This window comes from Brassica oleracea, chromosome C3, assembly GCF_000695525.1.
Source record: "Brassica oleracea var. oleracea cultivar TO1000 chromosome C3, BOL, whole genome shotgun sequence".
Lineage (NCBI taxonomy): Eukaryota > Viridiplantae > Streptophyta > Magnoliopsida > Brassicales > Brassicaceae > Brassica > Brassica oleracea.
Genome location: NC_027750.1, coordinates 14,499,360 through 14,515,766, shown reverse-complemented (window position 1 = coordinate 14,515,766; position 16,407 = coordinate 14,499,360). Strand labels below are relative to the sequence as shown.

The following is a 16,407-nucleotide window of genomic DNA, read 5'->3' as shown; positions in this document are numbered from 1 at the left end:
TTATGCATTAGTTTCTTAGTTTAATAGATAACTGTGTAGGTGAAAGACTAAGCTATTAGATCATTTAATTATTGCAAATCTAATTATAAACAATTCACCTTGGCCTGCCAATATCGACTAAACCCCCAATTTTTAATACGACAAGTAACTTTAGATTCCACAAGAACATTTTTTTTTAATCCTACTTTGTAGCTATTGGCAAGCAAATAAAAAGTGTGGTTCTTTAATCTTCTTTAGCCTAAATCGACAAATGTTAGTGATATCAAATCGAGACAAAATCATTTGCATCTGCCGCTAATTAATTGATGCATATAAGTAAAATAAATTGCCAAAATTGCTTTCTCTATTTTAATTGCATTAATTTTATTTTACTTATTTTAGTGATTTAAAATACTAACGTCTAATACTTCACTTTAGAATGTGTATATACACATTAAATATGTATATATGCAAAATAAAGAAATTAGAAGAGTATAACTATATGAGTTACTGCTATATATTGTAGTTTATAACGCGTTTTATCATATCATGGATTAATTCATTGCTGTGTTTTCTGTTAAACTTTTGCTCTCTGTGACCGTGACCGAATGTGGGCGTCGTAGGCGCAAGAAAGATAAACTCGCTATCAAGGTTGACATCTGGGGGGTGCGGTACGGTATGCCTTTTGTAGGTTTAGAAAATTTACTTTTTCTATATAAGCATGTATTCGTAAAGGATAAATGAAATCGGGTTTTGAGGCTGGTATAAATATGGATTTAAGGGTTTGTAAGATTATTCATTCACACAATAATAAGAAATCCTAAACGAATATTTGCCTCGATACGTTTTGTTCTCTATTGTCTTCTTGCTTAATTCGTGACTGTTCACAACAGTCCCTAACCAAATATACAAAACCAAAGAAATATTAACAAAACAGTTAAGTTTAAATTATATGAATGTATTGATTGGTTTATCAAATGATAAGCTATTCACTAATATATATATATATATATATGAAAATAAATATATAAATAGCTAACCAATATTAATACAATTTTGTTAGAAAACTCCTTTCTGTGAACATCTAAAATATAAAATAAAAAAAATCAACAAGAAGAAACAATTTTAGAAGCCAAACAAGATTGCTTCTCGAAATTCCTAATGGAAAAATAAAATACGAAAGAAAAGGATCGTGGTCCAGCTTTTAGTGAACTAATTGGTTTCATTGACAAATCAACATGACTTTGATATATGGTGCGCCGGCGTCAAATGGAGATGAACGTGTCTTGTTAATATATATGATGATGTTTGTCATGATGAAATAAATTGAACGTGGTCCAGCTTTTACCATATATATGTATGTTGACATAGCTTAATGTAGATGATATACCATTATGTTTCTTCAAATAAATGTGGATTGTGTATAAGATACATAGTTAGGTTCCTGTATTGTTGTTCGTATAGAACGAAAAGCTCCAAATGAATGTGGTATTTATGGCGCTGTGAACAGTGTTAACATAAACGCGACTATCGCACATTGAATTAAAGATGTTGATTCAATGGGTGAAGGTTCTTGAGATTAAATATATCTTTTTTTTTTTGTTTAAAGAGATTAAATATATCATATACCTTTTTGACGTAATATATCATACGTAGAAAACTCAAACGTGGTTAAACAAAATTATTTCGGACGTTATAACCCGTCATAGACGTTGGTTTTCACAGGGTTGACTCTTCAATAGACATTAGAGTCCAATCACCAATGAGATCAACCATTGAAAACTGAATTATGCAATTCCAACGTCTATACATTCATTATGAAGCTCTCTCTCGTTTATCTTTATTTGGTGAAACGTTGGGTTTTTTTAGTTTTTATAAACATGTGCAAGTAAATTATAGTTATCACAGACTAAGCTGCATGGAAACGAAAAAAAAACTATGCATAAAACTAGGGCTGGATATAATATCCGCACTCGACAAACTGATCTTGAATCCGGCCTGAATACTTGAATATATCCTATATTTTTTGTATCTGAAAAATTGATATCGAAAATCTGATCTTTCTCTGAGTACTCGAACATATCTGAACATATATATTATTTATATATATATATATATATATAAAAGTTGTAATCATACATATAATAAAATTAATATCTTAAATTAAAATCATAAATCAAATATATTAGTTATTTTGAATATTTATGGATATAAAATACTCAATTCAACTCATATCTATGTTTACTTTCAGGTAAAAATAATCGATTTGTACCGTTATTTTTGGTAATATTTTTTTGGGTAAGTTTGAATAGTTTGAATATAAAATATCCAAAGTGAATCCGGCAATTTGGTTATATAAGTTAAAAATATCAGATTCTGCATCCGATACAATGGATAACCGGTCATTCTCCAGTTCCCAAACTTCAAAACCGAACCCACTTAGATTCAGGAGAACCTAACTTAAACCAGATCCGATTTTTTATAATATCTGAATGAAACATTTTTTCAAAACCTAAAAACCCGATATAAAAAAAAACTGATCCGTACCCGAATGGGTATCCAAATATCAAGACTTACATAAAACAAAACAAAATGTATTGAAATGAAAAACGTGTTTGCCAGAATTTAAGAAACATGTATGTTTAACAATATTATAATATATGTATAATAATATATAAAACAAAACATTAAACATCAAAACTTTATAAAAAATATCTAAAAATATAAATCGAATGTATAATTATTAAAAAAAAAAATTAAATATAAGACAAAATTCAAAGTCAAATTTAAACATTATATGTATTCTCATTTCACCAACTCCAAACAAAACTGCATTCAACTGTAAGTTTAAAAGAGGCTACAAAATTATGTTCAGTCAAATTCGATTATATATACGACGGAAGAAATGGTAGCATTCAACTTTTATTGAGAACGTCTATACATATATCATAGAAACTTTGTCAGCAAAAAAATATAATGGAACTCAGTTCAGTCTAGATAGTCTAAAAGTTGGTAGTATATATCAGATAAGTATAAAAAGATAAGAAAAAAAGTTGAAGACAGATGATTAAAGTAAATAGATCACCAGTGACATAAAAGGTATTGAATTACCAAATCACAAACCTACATTGTATAGTGACACATAAGACAACGCAACACAAAGGATAAATCATACAAGATCCAATCATACATCTTGGTGGCCCTTTGATGTCCCTAATTGTATTGCCATGTCCAAATACAATAAATGTATCTGTTTCACCTCCCTTTGTTTTCCTCAAATCAATTAACGTTGTGACTAAAAGACAACGACATATTTGTTACTATAATTTAACAGAACAAGAAGATAAATGGAACAGAATTCCTATGACAAGTCTTATGTTTGTGAATGCTCTTGTCAAGTTTTCTATGCTTAGACTTTTCTATGCGCAACGTTTTGATCATAGACACATGCATCAGATATAAAGCTCTAGAACATAAGACATGGAAAAGACTGGAATCCAAAGTGGACCCTATAACCAACACAGTTCCTAACACATTGTACTATTCCAGCATTGCATTACATATCACTGATCTAAACCGGATCCAATCTTGGTTTACCCTGTTACTGTGATACCACAATGTATGAGCATGAACCACTTAAGACCGAGAACCCTGCTCGAGTAACCCTATCACTGCTACTGCCCAACCACTGTTATTTCCCCAAGCCCCTGTGTTTCCAAATCTGTTCAACTTCAGAGAACGTTAGCCCCGGAGTCTCAGGGACAAACACAATCACAAAGATAACAGCTAGAACCACTATTCCCACCAAAATCAAGAAAGTCACTCCTCTACCAGCAGCTTCTGCGATTGACATGAATGTTTGTGCCACAATAAAATTGCTGATCCAGTTAACTGTTTCAGACATGCCTCCGCATTTACCTCGGTACTGTTGTAAGTATATCTCTGAGTTCACCGTCCATGGGACTGGTCCCATTCCCGGTGCAAAGAAACATGTTATAGAGCTAAGCCAAGCACAGCGAGCCCTCCATCAGATGGTGCACTATCATCGTAGGGCTATAGTACATGACACAGTATTGATCCCAGTGAATTGCTGAAATGCCTGCAGACATGTTTATCTTTCATCAAACACTTAAGTCCTATTAAAACATCTCAGTCAAGACTGCAAAAGTTGACATGCATGTTACATGAAACCCCAAGCATCCATCTCCATGTTCCTCGAACCTGCCAGCAACAATAATCTCATGAATCCACAAGCTACCAATAAAATGCCAAAACGTTTCTACACTTTCTCTCTATAGTTTCTTAGACACAAACCTACACTTGCATCTATTACAACCTTACACTTTCATATGATCACCTTCATTTTCTTAACTACATCAACATGAGACATCAACATGACTCAATAGAGATAGCTTAACTAACTAACCTGTGTGAAAGCTGAGTTAACGAGGTACGAAAGAAAATGCCCACCAGTGATCATCAATACATTGGTGCAGTCACATGAGCAACACAAATGCCTAAACCAACGAAGAAACAATCCGCGATCAAGACATACGGATAGGGAGCAGCAGCAACCTCCTGATCGATGCAGCACCGATCATACTTTTACAATAGTTTTCTACAAAAAAAAATCACATTCTTTCATGGGTCACACTACTAACACTGGAAGGTATCAGCTTGGAACAGAAAAATTGGAGAAAAAAACAACAGAAAAATTGGGAAGAGTTTTAGGATCCGGGGAATATTCTCAAACTGGGATAATAATATGGTCAGTTTCTTAATTAGCAAAGAATAAAAGGACTAGAATTATAAAAAGTTAGGACAGATATTACAAAAGCGGACCAGCTTGGTCGGAACAGAAGCTTCGATTAGTTTGGCCAAACTCCCACCCTCTTTGCCTTCTTAGATTTTTTTTTTTTGTAATAAAGATTTTTAATTTGTTACTTTAAACGTGTGTGTGAGAGAGAGAGAGAGAGAGGTCTTTGCTCTGAATTTTCAACCTTGTTTCTGATTGATCCATAAATCTTCGCCTTGTTAGAGAAGAGTCTCATCTTTCTTCATTTCAAGAACTCCTCCACTGATCGCCTTGTCTCTTGTAAGTTGTCTATTTCTCTCCATTGATCATGTAATTTATTCGCTTAGGAAATGAAATTGACTCGAATTTCTTCTTACTTTATTTGGAATTTTTTGGCTATAACAAGTCACCAAGTCAATTTGTTTTTTTCCATTGATGGTTTATGGTTTTGATCGTGATCCATGTTGGTTAGTTTAGTAGTAAGGATGTGGAATTGAAGAGCCAGCGTAGATCTTGCAGTTGGGTCAGTATTGAATCTGTAAACTTTCCGACTTTTGTCTGTCCTTAGCTTCTCTCTACTTAGTTTCCTGTTTGGTTTGTCATATATTCAAAGTTGCAGTCTTTATTAGGTGAAAATCATGATGCCTAGTCTTAAGGTTTTGTGGGTTTTAAGGTTTTAGAGTTCAAAGATGTTGTTCAGAGAGTGGCATTCCCATCACTAAAGATTAGATCTTTTGATCATTTGAGATTGTTACCACCATTGGAGTATTACTAAAAAAAATTCAAAAGCCCTTTTGTTGTTTTGAGGTTTAAGGTTATAGGGTGGCACTAAAGATTAAATCTTTTGATGATTTTTAGATTTGATAACCATTGGAGCAAGATAACTCAGAAGCTAAAAGAATGCGCGCACCATCTTTGCTTGCGCAATGCTGGCCAGGTTTGATGCCCCAGGACTGTAGTGGTGTGTCTGCACTATCTGAGAAGGATTTGCAGCTTCCATCACCAGCTGTTGAGATCTTACCTTCTAAGGTTGTTTGCTCACTCTCGATTAGTTCATCATTACCATTATAAAATGTATTGAGTACAATTTTTATACCTTGCAATTCTGAATCTCTTTCTTTCTTTTTGTAGACATCAGCTCAACACAGGTATTCAGGTGAAAATCTAGATGTGCCCGGTTTACCAATTTTCAAGGTACTATTATTATAAAGACAGTTAACAGCTAGTTCTAAGCTTTAATATGTTAGAAGTATTATGTCAAGAATTGCAAGGTTTGCTAACTTTATATATTAATATGATAATTATATTATCGTCAAAATGCATAAAGCTATTTTTTTTTTTTTTTGTGATGGCATAGCTTTCATATATGCGCTTATTTTGTTGTTCAATACTCAGAAAGACCATGACACACTTCTCTGAGCATACAGAGAGAATCCTAAATCTTTGGGTTGAAACAGTCATCAATTTCTTGCAGGGAAAAGTAAGTGTTGCTGATATGATCGGACTCTCTAGCTCAGAAACTGCTCCTTTTAAATATGAAGGTATGCGCTTCAGAATGTTCTCCTCTCTTTATGAATCACAATAAAACTGGATCAAAAAAATATTGTGTAGGTTCTATGAAAAGTTGGGAAAGTGCTATTGTTCTTGTTGATGTACTTAAAAACGAGATCCGTGATGGACAGCTTAGCTTCAGGGGCAAAAGGGTCCTCGAGGTACTTCCTCTAATGTCACTGAACGGTTCCTTAGATACGAAGTAAAATTTATGAATGAGTTTGTAAACAATTTTGCTAAAGCTATCTAATATTTGTATGGCGACATGAGCAGCTAGGTTGCAACTATGGAGTTCCTGGGATATTTGCCTGCTTGAAAGTAAGTAAACCAACACTGGAAGATAGCTGTTACTGTCACATTTCTCATAATCTAATCTCTTTTGCTTGATTTTAAAGGGTGCTTCCTCAGTCCACTTTCAAGACCTCAACGCAGAAACAATAAGATGCACAACCATCCCAAACGTTCTTGCGAATCTTGATCAAGCTCGGGACAGGCAAAGCCGTCAGCCAGAAGTCCTTCTCACACCATCAAGACAAGCCGTCTCTGCATCTGTCCGTTTCTATGCAGGAGAATGGGAAGAGCTCCCGACCGTTTTATCTATCATAAGAACAGATGTCCTTGAACCAGTTAACCAGGGAATGAACTTGAGTTTCTCAGAGGAAGACTTCATGGACGGATGTAGCAGCCAAGAAGGGAGCATTACAGGACAGCCAGATTTCTCCTCGAGGCGTTCGAGGAAGCTCTCTGGAAGCAGAGCGTGGGAACGAGCAAATGAGACTGAGCAAGGAGGAGAATGTGGGTATGATGTTATACTAATGACTGAGATCCCTTACTCGGTTACTTCTCTGAAGAAACTATATTCTCTCATTAAGAAGGTTGGTTCTTGATCCTTCTCTCTCTCTCTCGCTCTAGTTCTTGAATAGGTGGTTGTCTCCTTGTTATAGTGATGGTTTTGTTGTCTTTTTGTCTCTGTGGAAACAGTGCCTTAGACCACCTTATGGTGTGGTGTATTTGGCGGCAAAGAAGCAGTATGTGGGATTCAACAGTGGAGCGAGACATCTGAGGAACTTGGTGGATGAGGAAACTATCTTAGGAGCTCATTTGATTAAGGAGACTACAGACAGAGATGTCTGGAAGTTCTTCCTCAAGTAAAGTGTAGAAGAACTCACTCATGACCAGATACTCTGCAGCTGCATCAGTTGAAAACAATCAAATGCAAAACATTTTTTATTATATTGTATAATTTAATGCAGTATTATGTTCCTTCATTGTACCGTTTTAACTGTGGAGTCAAAATTTGATCAAAGTTGGGCAGTAATTTTACTTGACTCTTCTATTTGTGAACTAACTCAATTCATTTGTATATAGAAGTGAACATTGTTACAAATGTTCTTTTTTTAGTTTTTTTGGTAAAATATCTTTTTGTTTAGCCAAGTAGTTGTCTGAGTTACAGTCACACTCATTACCTCTTTCTTATCTCAGTTTTTGTTTCTATACTATCAAGTAGAAATAATAATCTAAAGCCCGTATAGCTCAGTGGTAGAGCGTCAGTCTTGTAAACTGAAGGTCCGTAATTCGATCCTGCGTGTGGGCACTTTTTGTAAACTAACTTTTTTATTTTGTTTTTTTGAGTCTGGAGAGAGTAAGCGGCAAATAGTACAATAAAATCGATACAGAGAGAGTAATTTTTTGTCGTAAATCGTAATCACTTAACTGTATATCATTTATTCATTGTTGAAACTTGAAACGTTTTGGGAATTTGGCTTCTTATTGTATTTGTACGTTAAAATGTTTACTTAACTATAAAATCAAAACCATTATGCGGATAGATAGCGTGACTGTAAATGTAAAGCCTAAATCACTTTATCTTCTTTTCTGGGTGAAATTTCTTGAAAATGTTTTGCGTGAAAATAGTTTTATCAAGTTATTAAGTATTATTATTCTTCAAAGGATGGATACTTGAGCTTGAAAATTCATGTCAAATATAAATTAATTTTCCAACTAGCAGATATAAGGAAAAAAAATATAAACAGAACAAAGTTATGGTAAATCAGTGGGGTGAAGTTAATTAATAATAAGACCGTGGTCCGTGAAAATGTTTTGCTTGAAAATAGTTTTATCAAGTTATTAAGTATTATTATTCTTCAAAGGATGGATGGATATTTGAGCTTGAAAATTCATGTCAAATATAAATTAATTTCCCAACTAGCAGCAGATATAAGGAAAAAAACATAAACAGAGCAAAGTTATGGTAAATCAGTGGGGTGAAGTCAATTAATAATAAGACCGTGGTCCGTTGGATATGCTTTCTCCATTCCACAATGTATGTGTATTATCCTGCAACCCCAATGTGTCATGTCTATAACTAATATCTTTTTTTTAAACACTGTCTATAACTAATAACTAATACTTATTGTTTGCTTACTCTAATACAAATATTTTTTTAGCAAGTACGCATTGTTTTTCTATTTTTATTTTTATTTTTATTTTGTCAGTAACGTACCCAGATTCAACTGACTCTGCAAACCAAACTGATAATTCTGCATCCATGTGAACGATAAAAGACACTTGTTTCTTGCACTGCGTACTAGACTATCCATCTTTAAATTATGCGATTGGAGAACATGGATGATCTCTGAGTTGACAATTGTTTCTTTCAGGGTTTTGATATCTTCCAAATAACCTGCAAAATCTATGCATTCTTCTGTTCTAAAACTATCTTCACTGATTGAGAACAATCCGTTGCAAATATGACCTGAAACTGACACAAATTCCTCATACATTCTATTGTCCAGATTAGTGCTTCTACCTCCGAATGAAAAGGTGAGAGACTAGCCATTACGTTCCTCGCCCCCATTAAACCATCAAAACTTTCTAGTGTACTATACCAGCGTTGTCCTGAAAAAAAACTTTTTATCTTTCCAGGATCATCTGTAAAACACTATCGCCCCAAGATACTTGTAAGTTCGTAGCCTCTACATGTGTAGTCGCCCTCTGTGTACGTGTTATCTGTGCCTCAACCCAAAGTGTAGATTATATTTTTACTAATTTTAGGAGTTTTCTGGGATTAGTGTCCAAATTACTAAAGGCTTTATTATTCATGCATTTCTAAATGTACCAAAGTATCAATGCGAAATGATGATCATCCATTTGTGGGATAACTCTGCAGAACATGTGATCCATATTTGTGAAGAGAAAACTAGTGAAAAAAATAGTTGGATCAGATGATATCTTCGAAAGCGCCTAAACATATCTCGCTGGTGGACATTCAAAAAAAACATGGTTTATTGATTCCTCTGGAACTTCGCAATAGAATTTTTTTTTCTTTGGTGGCACTGTATTTAGGAACAGAATATTTTTAATAGATCGATTGTGGGTCTAAATACTATTAGTGGTTTTTCTTTATCTTGATAAATTCGTTGTACGTGGTTCTTCTTTGATTTACTTTCCAAAGCACTCTTCGACTTTGTTTCTTACAAAAGTCTAGTAGTTCCTTTTTTTACTAAAATGTTATTCAAATCATATGATAAGTTAATATTTTCAATATGACTGAAACACTGGTAGTTGAGCAAGTGGGTCCACGTGGAAGATGCCCAACCAATGGAAAGGCGACAACATTCGAGAGATGAGGATATCCAACAATCATAAACTAACTGGCGTCATTCTTGGCGCGTTTTTTTGGTCCCCAGTGTCGTCTTTTGATTCTGAGACCCGTTACATTTTTATCATTAAAACGTTCCCAAAACACTTGTTTTGATGGTCCCAGAGAAATGTCCGGGCTCAAAGATATGAGTTATTCTTAAATTAGATCCAGTAATACTATACAAGACACCAATATAGTCTCGGATTAAGATAAGGGTAATGTATATTTTTTTTTCCCGCAGAGGTTTTTCTTTTTAATTAATAAAACGGGCAAGTCTAGAATATACAGCCCGAGGCCCAAATACATAATCAAAAAGGCCAGAGGCCCAAAAGCCTAAAAACTACAAACGAAACCATTAACCGGGCCATCGGTCCAAACATTAAAAACCCGTACGAAGTCGGCCGAATCACGCGTCAAGGAAGCTGGCTGCTGGACACGTGGGAGCATCTACACCATTAGAACGACACGCGTCGCAACCACCTCGACTTGACCGTCTCCGCTTCGAATCACCGCCGAAACCACATCACCGCAACTTCATTTCGTCGAAGCTCAGAACCCGTAGAACCTCCGCCGAAACCATCTATGTTCTTCCAACTATGTGTACCCGTCGGAGAGCTTCATCGCTCTTCGATATCTCATCCGACAAGGCCAAAACTCCAACACTAGAGAGACAAACAATAGCCACCCGATCCATAATCGAAATCCAAACCCTAAGAACCGCAACAAAATACCTAAAGCCGGCGACGCAAAGCTGTGGTAGCCTTTACCCCCCGGAGACTAGAGCCGACGACGGCGAAAGTGAAGAAACTTCCACCTCCCGAAGACAAGAGCCAGCAGCGACGGAGCTGTGGGAGCCTCCACCTCCCGGAATCGGAACCCAAACTACGAACGTCTTCACCGCGCCATAACATCCACGCAACCGCGTCTTCACTGCAAGATCAGAAACACCACGGGTGGTGGTTGGCCAGAGCTTAGACAAGACAGACGCCGGAGACGACGGGGAAAAGACAAAGGCCGGATAATTTATGCTGAAGGACGACGGACTCCGGCGACGGCACGCACGCTCACGTGCCGGCCGTACGCCGAACCCAACACTAAGATCTACTTTCTCTCTCTTCTCTCACTTTTCCACCACTCAAGCAAAGTGTGATAAGGGTTATGTATATATTTTTGCTTTTTCTTGTCTTAATATATTTTGAAATTCTGCTTTTTGTTTCCAGTAGTAAAATTAGTTCTTTACGTATATTTGTGTTCCAAAAAAAAGCCATTTATGTATGTGAACGTAGCCAATATCGTATCGATGACCAAAACAAAATTTCCTGTGTTTTTTCTGATATTTTTTGTTTGTCTTTTCACATTTCTTATACTAGGATGTAGCGACTAAAACCTTGGCTTATTAAACCTTGGGTTGTTTTAATAATTTACATCATTCGAGAGAGTTATAAAGATAATTTAAACAAAATCGTCTTGTTGCTATTTTTCTTGTTGTCTCCAAGGCTGGTCTTTTACGTACGTATTTTGAGCAGAAGAATGATGTAAACTATACGTACGATACAATGAAGACCGGCACATTTCTTATATAAAATAAGTTAGAATAACCAAACAAATGGAGACAGGAACCAAACATCAACAATTATTTTTACCAAAAAAAAAAAAAAAAAAAAAAAAAAAATTTTGACATTACTTCCTTCTTAATTTATCAAAAGCGATGTGTATATGTTTAACTACCCTTCTTCACGCGTTTTCCTGCAACTTCTTTATGCTATATTGAAAAAACGGGTGGCCTCTTTATTTTACTAACTCAGTACTCTTCGGTTTGGTATCAAGTATCACTTTATGACATTTTTTAAGAAGACTAATTAAAAAAATTGTATAATAAATTAATACTCATTCCGTATCACTTTAAGTGGTGTTTAGAATAAAACAATTTGTTTCAAAATAATTGATGTTTTTATTATTCTAGATAAAATTTAATACCATTTAAATTTTGTGACCAATTGCAAAATACTGAATTTTTTTATTGGTTGAATTAATTTCATTTAATGATATTTTTATGTAACCAAGATAAATTGTATAGAAGTTTGTATTTTTTAATCTAAGTGCAAAAACCTTAAAAATCACTTAAAATGATACAGAATGAGTATATTTTATTTGATATATGATTAATTAAATAAAAATAATTTAAATAATAGTTTATTGGTTATTCAAAAGGGTAAAACATAATTTTAATCTACAAAATTACATTTGAACTGTAGAATGACATTTGAATTGTATAGAAGTTTGTAGAATGACATTTATTTTGAAATAAAAATAAATCTAAAGTGACACTTGTTATAAAACAGATGAAGTAAATTTTTCATAAAAAAATATTAAACATTCGTTTATCATGGTTTATACACTAAAATATTTCGCAAGTAGCGGCTTTATCTCCTTTTAGCATTTCATCGTCATTCATATTTCTGACCTTTTTGTCGTGGGAAGATATATCATAAATTTAAATAAAATATATTATATGAACTTCATATTAGAAAAGATAAAGAATATAAAATTGTAGTTATCACTTACTTTACTTTTTCTTACTCGTCGGCAAAGGTTTAAAGAAATTCTCTAATCATAATTTATCAAATCTTTATGTTTCTTTGCAATAACTTATAGCTGTCCAAAGTAATAGTAATAGTAATGTTCAATGTATTGTAAAATGTTATTTAGATAGGATTTTGGTAAATAATGGTATATATATATATATATATGTTTGAGAAGTCATGTGTAGATGACTAATGTATCTATCAGTCGCTTTGTTTGATTCACAAATCGTCTCATTTCGATTTACCAAAAAGAAAGTTAAAATTGAAAGCTAAAGACTAAGAGAATCCCTAATGGTTTACATCATTTTTCTTCTCAAAATGAGTTTGCATTTTGCTCCAATGGTTTCTCTCATTTTTATCTTCAAAAATACTAATTATTATTAATTCCAAAATACTTATAAAACAAATTTATATATTATTTACTAAAGTATTAATAATTTTTCTAAAGAATAAAACATAAATATTGAATCCTTTTAACTATAAAACAGAATTATATAAAATTTTAAGAACTAATTTATAAATATAAAACTTATTTATTTTGAATGAAAACATCAAAAAAATGAGAGATAACCTTTTCCAATGGTACATCATTTGAAGAGAAAATGAGTTTGTGAATAGTGAAGCATCAAATTTGAGGAAAATTATTTACAAACTTATTTTTCTTCCAAAATGATGTACTATTGGAGAAAGTATTCCCTAAATTTTTGATATTTTTCCTCAATATGTGACTATGTGTTGATACAAAATAGCTTCAACGGTCATATATAAGAAAAATAAATTCCTATAAATTTATATTCAATTATCTGAAATATATATTATTTAATTGTAATATATGGAGCACACTTTCTCTTCCCTCTATAAAACAACAGTTTTGAAGTTTTTCTCTACCTCCAAAGCTCTTTGTTTATCAGATCTTCTCTCTGTTTTCTTCAGATCTTGGAGAAAGGATCTAAAGTTATGATGAGAATATTCCTTCTCTATCATCTATTAAACTCTTTTCTTCTCTCTTTAGTACCAAAGAAACTGCGAACTCTCTTCTCTCTCTCTTGGTTCGACAAAACTCTCCACAAGAACTCACCACCGTCACCGTCCATGTTACCCTCTCCGTCACCATCCTCCACGCCGACGACAAAAATAGACCCGTCCGAGCTAAAAAGGGTTTTTCAGACGTTCGACAAGAACGGAGACGGTCGTATCACTAAACAAGAGCTCAAGGACTCACTCGAGAATCTTGGAATCTACATACCAGACAAAGACCTAACTCAAATGATCCACAACATCGACACGAACCACGATGGATGCGTTGACATAGACGAGTTCGAGTCTCTGTACAAATCCATTGTCGATGAGCATCACAACGATGGAGAAACCGAAGAAGAGGACATGAAAGAAGCCTTTAACGTGTTTGACCAGGACGGAGATGGGTTTATCACTGTGGAGGAGTTGAAATCTGTGATGGGTTCCTTGGGACTCAAGCAAGGTAAAACCCAAGAAGGTTGCAAGAAGATGATTATGCAAGTGGATGTTGATGGTGATGGTAGAGTTAATTACAAAGAGTTTCTTCAAATGATGAAAGGTGATGGGTTTAGCAGTAGTAGTTGATATTTGTTTAGGATTTAACAGAAGAGTACGTGTGTGTGTGTGTATGTTTATTTGATTGATTTGTTTGTTTCTTTTTATGTGTGAATAATTTTTCTGATGATGTATCAAAACATGACCAAGGTGTGTTATCCTTTATTTTTTCTAGGGTTTCTCTGAGATTATGTAAGATTCACCTTCTCATTTCATCTGGTTTAGAGTTCTTTAGTATATTGTAAACGTTTCCTATCAAGATAGTATAGATCCATATGTAACATGTTTGTGTATAAATCCTATATATACATGAGTACTATATTAGTTTCACTTCACCAAGGAAACAGCTGAACCAACTAAAATTGTATTAGGCAAATGTTAAATTTGATATCCGAAACCTGATTTGTATGTAAACAGTATCTCACCAAAGTTCTATAGTATCTCACATTAAATTCCATAGTCTATGATTCAACAACATACACTAATGCAATATGAGATCGGGAAAGTCGGTACAGAAATCTCAACGATTTTTTTAAGAAAACACCGTAGCGCTAGTGTGTTCCTACCGAAACGATCGAGTCAATTGCTATTTTTCTCTGTTTTCTAGTTTAATTATAAAATAAAAATGCTATTAAAAAAATATACTATAGTAAAATCCATTTCTATCATACAAATCTTCTATTTAAGAAGATGTATTAGTATTTAAATTCTATTCAGTCCAAGTCTTAACATTAATTAGTATGTAAGTATGTATTATAATACTCTTTTTGTGCAGCTCTGTAGTCAATTCTTGGATTATATTTTGACTAAAAATCTATTATAGTATTAGATATAAAACGAAATGTTATAAGGTCTTATATATCTTTAAAAATGTTATAGGTAGCAGTGGCGGGTGCTACATATCCTGCTCTAAATGTTCTACAAAGCTGCAACATGGGATCTCTTCCTGCATGTAGTGACTCAACCTCTGTTGGTGTTGCCAGGTATTGCACGACCATTAACTACATTTTGTGTACAACGCACAAATCATTTACGCCAACCAACATATCCTGCTAAGACATTTGCAACATTTAAAATTCGAAGATATCGTGTGGAGCTGTCCATTTCAGATGGTACAGAGTCTGCAGTGTTTGTTGTTTTCGATGCCGAAATGTCTTGGTTGACTAGTGTGCGTGCAGCGGAAATTAGTGAACTCAACGCTATGTCTGAGTGACCACATCTTATCGCCTAGACTTTATTTAACTCCATTCGATTATTTTTTCACTCTCGTCTACATTTAAATTTTAAAAGCCTATGTTGTTGGGACAAATTAAGATCATCAACGAATGGCATTGAGTTATAACAGAAGGTTCCTGCAGTTGATTTTGAGGATAAATACGTGTGGGGTTTCATGCGTGACAATCTAAAATCACAAATTTTGACGACCCTAATTTTATCAACAAGAAGGTTCAAAGATTTTAAATCCCTATGTAAGTTGGGTGACTGGTGTTCCAGTAGTTCATATCTTTAGCTTGCAATACGATCAGATATTGAACAAGTGTTCGAGGATTAATATGACAATGCTATCCATCTTTATGGTATAATAATATTATGGAGAGGAGAGCATGAGTTCGGTCAACCAATGGTCGATTCCTTGGGATATAAACTAAACAAAATCTGGATGGCCAATTGTTGGAATTACATTAAAAATCAATCCATAAAATAAGGGTTACTTTTTTTTTGGTCAAACTTAGACAATTGATATGACACATGCATTTATTACAGGCTAATGAACAAATTTGTATACGTTTTTAAACATAATTTGAGCACAATATGTATTTTCATGGTCTCGATTTTCTATTTCAGTTTTCATAATAAATGAAATTCAACTACATTTTTTCCTTTAATTAAACTACATCTTCCTTTTCAAAAATTACGAAGACGAGAACTGAAGCTATAAAATCCATGAATCGGTAACTTTGGACTATGATAAACAAACTAAAACAACACTAGGATAAGACCCGCGCCTTGCGCGGAATTAAGTTATTATTTTTATTATATTTTGGAGAATGAAACAATAGTTTGACTTCATTTGGATTAGGGGTGTTCAATCCAGATATCAGGTTGCTTTCGATTCGGTTCGGGTTTTTTCGGTATTTTGGTTAGTAAAATATAACTACTATTCTAAATCCATATTTACTTAGACTTTAGTCTTTCACATACTTTTGAAAGATTTCAACTGGACAACTAAATTGATCAGCCAATCTTGTTGCTTTAAATCATTAGTATATATATATATATAT

At 33.9% G+C, this 16,407-nt stretch overlaps 2 protein-coding genes and 1 non-coding gene across 3 annotated transcripts; all 3 read left to right on the top strand.

The window, feature by feature from the left end:
- The first annotated feature begins 4,856 nt into the window (after positions 1-4,856).
- LOC106331400 lies at positions 4,857-7,663 on the top strand. Its single transcript, XM_013769747.1, has 8 exons — positions 4,857-5,074; positions 5,633-5,803; positions 5,906-5,968; positions 6,249-6,315; positions 6,386-6,486; positions 6,599-6,643; positions 6,721-7,200; positions 7,307-7,663. Exons 2-8 carry the CDS (start codon positions 5,675-5,677, stop codon positions 7,475-7,477), a joined length of 1,056 nt encoding a protein of 351 aa, XP_013625201.1. The 5' UTR covers positions 4,857-5,074; positions 5,633-5,674; the 3' UTR covers positions 7,478-7,663.
- Positions 7,664-7,847: 184 nt separating this feature from the next.
- On the top strand, positions 7,848-7,919 carry TRNAT-UGU. The gene has a single exon. It is a non-coding gene; the product is annotated as a tRNA-Thr (tRNA).
- A 5,506-nt stretch (positions 7,920-13,425) lies between these two features.
- On the top strand, positions 13,426-14,362 carry LOC106331793 (calmodulin-like protein 5). The gene has a single exon (XM_013770206.1). It carries the CDS (start codon positions 13,511-13,513, stop codon positions 14,153-14,155), a length of 645 nt encoding a protein of 214 aa, XP_013625660.1. The 5' UTR covers positions 13,426-13,510; the 3' UTR covers positions 14,156-14,362.
- The last annotated feature ends 2,045 nt before the right edge of the window (positions 14,363-16,407 follow it).